Consider the following 6,000-nt stretch of genomic DNA (forward strand, 5'->3'; position numbering starts at 1 on the left):
GAATAGGGAAAGGGAGAAGAAGAAAAAGAAGAAGAGGAAGAAGAAAAAGAAGAGATGGAAGAAAATAGATGGAGAAGAATTAGTAGAAGAAGGAGGAGAAGGAGCAGGAGAAGACCAGGAAGAGGAGGAGGAGGAGGAGGAGGAGGAGGAGGAGGAGGAGGAGGAGGAGGAGGAGGAGGTGGTGGTGGAGGGGGTGTCACCATTGCCAGGGTAAGAACCGCATGTCCTAGGACCAGCATCCTGTCTCTCCTGCTCCTGATATGCTGCCTAGTTTCAGCTCTGATTGCAGACCAAAGTCAAGTGAGGAGCCCCACTTGCTTCTGTTTCTCAACTGTCTTTACTAAAAAGCTGGGGAGGTCTGAGCACTCTCAGTCCACTTTGTTGAAGACAGAGAGCAGGCAGGTCAGGGACTTCACAAGTGCCAGAGGCCAGCCAGTTGCCTATGGTTAGACAGGACGTTTCTCCTGCAGGTGTGCCTGGGATGGGTGTGGTGACAGATGGGTGAAGGCTTTCTTGGTGGAAGGCACCGCCTTCCGGAGCAAAACAGAGTCCGTCCGCAGGAAAGAACACACGGTCCAGGAGTTGGGAGGTTGGAGAAGGTGTGAAGCGAGAGTCTGTGGACACACTGAGCTCTCTGGAGAGCAAAGACTGTCAGCCTCCCTGGTCAATCAGGCGGGGGTGGTGAGGATGCCCGGCACACATGACAGCCAATAGGCAGCCTGGACTAGCCCAGGGAGCAGTGCCATGACCTGCCAGCAACGAAGGGCTTTGGGATGACACAGAAGGAAGTAAGATTGATGTGTCTGTCTTTGTACCTCTTGCCTGCTCCTGGATTTCTCTGTCTCTCTGTCTCTGTCTATATGTCTGTCTCTCTGTCTCCCTCTCTCTCTGTTTCCTCTCTCTCTCTCTCTCTCTCTCTCTCTCTCTGTCTCTCTCTCTTCTGCTCTGTCTCTGTCTCTGTCTCTTTGTTGGTCTGTGTGTGTGTGTGTGTGTGTGTGTGTGTGTGTGTGTGTGTGTATGTATATATGTGTAAGAGAGAGAGACAGAGAGACAGAGAGAGAGAAAAACAGACAGAGATAGAGAAACAAAGAGACAGAGAGATCTCACCAGGGAGGGAGTAGAGTCCTGTAGGGCCAAAGACCCTGTGGATGGCCAACGGTGTGGGTGGGCTCAGCGCCAAGTGAGACACGGCAGCGGTGGGGTTCTCCACTAAGGGCAGGAGGAAGCACCACCTGCGGAGTCACCAGTGCTGGGATGCTCTCAGGAAATAGATGAGTTTCCTTGGGCAATGCTAGGGGGAATAAGGCACCCTGGTCCCAACCGGGACTGTCCCTCCACAGCAACAGGAGGTCCAGGACCAGGAACGCGTTTCAGGCTCCCCATCAAGAGAGGTGCACCAAGTCAGTCTCCCATTGTGAGAGAGGCAGGCTTTGTGGGGCCAGAGTGTAGGGTGGGAGGCTGGAGACATGAGGTTTTGGTGATGTTGGGGGGGGGTGCTTCTAAGATCCATGGAGGTGCTGGCTGCTGGCTGCAGTGTGCACAGGAGAGCTAAGCATGGCAGGTGCTTTGAAGTGCCCGTGAAGTGAGTGAAGATCCAGTGTGGAGTTGAGGGGAGGCGAGCAGGTTAGTGTGTAGGCGCTGTGTTCCCGGTGCGCAGCGGGCACTGGCGCTGCCCATGAGTTGGTGCTGTGGGCGCGGTGGGCGCAGCTTGGACTGGAAAAGAGGAGGACGGACTGGACACGGAGGCGTGTGTCTGAGGACCAAAAGGGACTGGTGCGTGCATGGGCCGGGAATCGAACCCGGGCCTCCCGCGTGGCAGGCGAGAATTCTACCCACTGAACCACCCATGCCATGGCCCACACTCTCCCCACACTGCTGCCACCGCCTCTGCCTCCCCGACAGTCCCTGCACCAGCTGGATCCCGGGCCCTGGACGGGACGGACCGGCCACGGGAGCCCAAGGCACGGCCAGGAGCGTCCCCGGTCCAGACTGAGGCTCTGGGGCTCCACCGCGCCTCTCGCCGGGAGGACGCCGAGGCCCCACGTCAAGCCCTGGCCCCAGCTGGCGCGACCGGCGGGGGGCGGGCGCGTGGCCTGTGCGTGGAGGCAAGCGTCTGGCACGGCGTCCCTGGCACGCGTCCCCTCCACACCACGAGAATCCCCGACGAGACCAGAGAGCAGCAAAGATGGGTGCGGGTGGGTGTCTCCCGCGAGAGATATGTGTGTGTGGTGTTATGTGTGTGTGTGTGTGTGGTGTGTTATATGTGTGTGTGTGTGTGTGTGTGGTGTGTTATATGTGTGTGTGTGTGTGTGTGTGTGGTGTGTTATGTGGTGTTATGTGTGTGTGTATGGTGTGTTATATGTGTGTGTGTGGTGTGTTTTTTATATATATGTGTGTGTGTGTGTGTGTGTGTGTGTGTGTGTGTGTGTGACTCCCAGCTTCAATAAAGGCTGGGAATGGTTGTGAGGATGTTCTTTCTTTCTTTCTTTCTTTCTTTCTTTCTTTCTTTCTTTCTTTCTGGAGCTGAGTATCAAACCTAGGGCCTTGCACTTGCTAGGAACCCAGGGCCTTGTACTTGCTAGGCAAGCGCTCTACCACTAAGCTAAATCCCCAACCCTGGATATTCTTAATGGTGGTAGAAAGGTGATTTTAGCCGGGTGGTGGTGGCGCACGCCGAGAGGCAGAGGCGGCAGATCTCTGTGAGTTCAAGGCCAGCCTGGTCTCTAAAGTGAGTTCCAGGAAAGGTGCAAAGCTACAGAGAAGCCCTGTCTCAAAAGACCAAAAAAAAAAAAAGAAAAGTGATTTTAAGTTTGCCATTTTTGTTCTATTTCACAAGAGAACACTGAGGCTAGCCTGGTCTACATAGTGAGTTCCAGGACAGCCAGGGCTACTATAGTGAGACCTGACACATCTTAAAAACAAATAAAACCAACCAACAAACAAGCAGATCTTACCTGATGGGGCATAATAGCTCTCACCTGTATGTAATTCCAACTGAGGCAGGAGGCTTGCTGCTTGCTGAAAGTTTGAGGCTGGCTAGCCTTCATTACATAATGAGTCCTGGCCAGCCTGAGCTTCAGTGTCACAAACTCCTACATTGCCCCCAAAGGTCATATACTTCCTTTTTTTTTTTTTTTTTTAATGTGGGTGGAAGATTCTATTCAGGGTGTGTTGTGCTCTCAAATGTTCATGTTCAAAGACTGAGATGTTGCAATCGTAATCACCAAGGAGATAGTATTAGGAGGTGGTCCTTTGGGGAGGTAACTAGGTCATGAAAGTGGAGTCCTTATTAGGAAGACCTACAAAAATCCTGTAAGAGTGTGACAATGAGCTTCAATTCTCTGAGCTAGGAAGTGGACTCTGATCAGATGCAAACATTTCTAGCCTCTTGCTTTGGATTTCACAGTCTTCAAAAGTTTGAGAAGTAAATGTGCATTGTTTGTAAACCATGGAAGGTATGTTTTGAACATTTGTTTATTAAGATAGAGTATCATCTAGCCCAGGCTAGACTCCAGCTCACTATTTAGGTGAGGATGACCTTGAACTCCTGATCCTTCTGCTCTACTGCCCAGGTTCTGGGATTACAGACATGTACTCCCACATCTGGCTCATGGGTGCTTAGTTTATGGTACTTTGTCAAAGCAGCTTGTATGACCACGACAGAGGGCTTGCATTATTCAGGCTCTGCTCACTGCCAACACAGTTATGGCTCCTTACCTCGCTTCCTAAGATTTGTTCAACAGTCATATCCTTAAATTAAGTATTCCTAGACCATAAACTCTAAACTTATAATACACTGGAGGATTCAGGCTCTATTCTATAACTCCTATAGTTATTGAAAGTAATGCATTTCCTATATGAGCATGGTGTTTTTTAATCCACAAAACTGTTTTAAAATTATTTTAGTATCTCGTGGATGTAATGTCGTGTTTTCCCTGTGTGAGTCACGTGGGCCTGTGTGAGAGGCTGACGCAAGGGCCTTGGGGATTTTGTTTGTTTTTTCTTTTTGAGACAGGGTTTCATGTAGTCCAGGCTTGCTGTATAGCTGAGGATGACCTTGGATTTCTGGATCCACCTCTGAGGTGTTGTGATTGTACACTTTCCGACTGGGTGTTAGGGATTGAGCCTAAGCTCTTACCCTGCATTCTACTGAGCCATATCTCCAGCCTCTTGGTGTCTTACTCTTAGTAAATTTCCTTTCCATCTTTCAGACTGGCTGCTGCTCCAGACCCCCCAAATGGTGTTCCTGGAAGGGGAAACCATCATGCTGAGGTGCCATAGTTGGAGGAGCAAACCCCTGAACAGGGTCACATTCTACCAGAACGGAAAATCGGTAAAATTTCAACATTACAGTGGCAACTTCTCCATCTCCAAAGCCAATCACAGCCACAGTGGTGATTACCACTGCACAGGACTTCTAGGGAAGAACAAACACTTGTCGAAGACTGTGACCATCACTGTCCAAGGTATGGGGGACTCTGTCAAGATGTTGGAAAGGGAGAAGAGGAGACAGGCAAAGGCTAGAGTTGTGTAGCCCCACATGGAGACCTAGAAACTGGGATTGGAGGCAAAGAGGAGAGCTGGGAAGCCCTTGCCAAGTGATGGCAAGTGGGCTCAGCCCAGAGCTCTTCACTGGCAGGTGGTGGGTGACAAGGCAGCAGTGGAACATTGGTACAAAGGTTCTCTAAGTTCCTAGACATTCCAGACATTCCAAAGAGGTGAGGTGTACCTTCCTGTAATCTCATACATAGGAAATGCAGATTTAGCAACATCTGGGGGGCAGCTGAGAGATAAAAAGTCCACTGAGGCTTCCTGGCTTACTTATGTGCTCTTGTCCCTACTTTAAGTACTTTGTATTAGGTCTTTAATACAAAGACTCTGTACTGGGGACCCCACAGTTGATTCCAAATTTCTGTCTTAATGGTACATTTCTCCCCATTCTTCTGACTCCTACCAGGTTCAGCAACCGCATCTGTCGTCTCTCTGCTTTGGTACCATGCGTCTTTCTGCCTAGTGATGTGCCTCCTGTTTGCAGTGGACACGGGCCTTTATTTCTGTGTACGGAAAAACCTTCAACCCCCAGTGGAGGCCTGGAGGAAATCCCTATCAGTCAGAAAGTGTCAGGCTCCCCAGGACAAATGACATCTCACTGTAGGGCGGAGAACAGCAGCAGCAGCAGCAGCAGCAGCATCTTCTCAGCCACCCTGTTGCTTCTCCTACAGCCTTCCTTTTTAAAAAAAAAAGCAGCAGCATAGAGCCAGGCCCGACATGTGGTCCTGTAATTACAGTTACAAAGGAGGCTGTGGCAGGAGGATCACCAGTTCAAGGTCTGCCTAGGTGCCTGGATAACTTAGGGACATCCTATTTCAAGAAAAGAAGGCTGGATAGGGAGTGTGTAGGTTGTGTTTAGATGGCTTACCAGGCAAGGGCACCTGTTGCTAAGCCTGCCAACAAGAGCAGAGTTTGACCCTTGCGACCCACATGGCATAAGGAGAGAACAAATTCCTGAAAGTTGTCCCCTGACCTCCACACACTCACCACAGCAGGCCCACCTTCTCTTTCTACAGGCACACACAGAGGGTGCGAGGGGAGCGGCAGCGCTGGAGAGGTTGTGGCAGGAGGCGCGCCCTGCGATCTCCGGGATGGCGTGGCCAAAAGAGGAGCGTGTCAGGAGTGGGATTCGAACCCACGCCTCCAGGGGAGACTGCGACCTGAACGCAGCGCCTTAGACCGCTCGGCCATCCTGACGGCGGGTCTGAAGGCGAGGCCCTTGCCTGGCTGGCAGCCGCGCCCACGCGCGCGCGGATGGGACCTGGAGCGCCGGGGCGCCCGGGCATGTGGCGGTCCGGGTGCTGTGGCTGCGGGCCTCGCCCGGTGTCCACCGCTTCGACGTGGAGACGCCCTAGGCGCCAGAGTCGCTGCGGGTCCCGGGGGAGCGGTGGGGTGCGGCGGGCCACCAGCCCACCCGCGGCGGGCCGCGCATGAGGTGTCGGTCCAGCC

At 52.2% G+C, this 6,000-nt stretch overlaps 2 protein-coding genes and 1 non-coding gene across 3 annotated transcripts in view; 2 read left to right on the top strand and 1 right to left on the bottom strand.

The window, feature by feature from the left end:
• The first annotated feature begins 1,554 nt into the window (after positions 1-1,554).
• On the top strand, positions 1,555-5,576 carry LOC118593305 (low affinity immunoglobulin gamma Fc region receptor III-like). Its single transcript, XM_036202671.1, has 5 exons — positions 1,555-1,561; positions 1,658-1,819; positions 1,903-2,095; positions 4,189-4,466; positions 4,958-5,576. Exons 1-5 carry the CDS (start codon positions 1,555-1,557, stop codon positions 5,140-5,142), a joined length of 825 nt encoding a protein of 274 aa, XP_036058564.1. The 3' UTR covers positions 5,143-5,576.
• On the bottom strand, positions 1,779-1,850 carry Trnag-gcc. The gene has a single exon. It is a non-coding gene; the product is annotated as a tRNA-Gly (tRNA).
• Positions 5,269-6,000, top strand: part of Hspa6 (heat shock protein family A (Hsp70) member 6) — a 7,014-nt gene continuing 6,282 nt past the window's right edge. The window contains 2 exon segments of the mRNA XM_036202677.1: positions 5,269-5,278; positions 5,568-5,986. Of these exon segments, the coding sequence (XP_036058570.1) occupies positions 5,269-5,278; positions 5,568-5,986 (429 nt within the window).

The sequence above is a fragment of the Onychomys torridus genome, chromosome 11 (assembly GCF_903995425.1).
Source record: "Onychomys torridus chromosome 11, mOncTor1.1, whole genome shotgun sequence".
In the NCBI taxonomy this organism is placed as follows: Eukaryota; Metazoa; Chordata; class Mammalia; order Rodentia; family Cricetidae; genus Onychomys; species Onychomys torridus.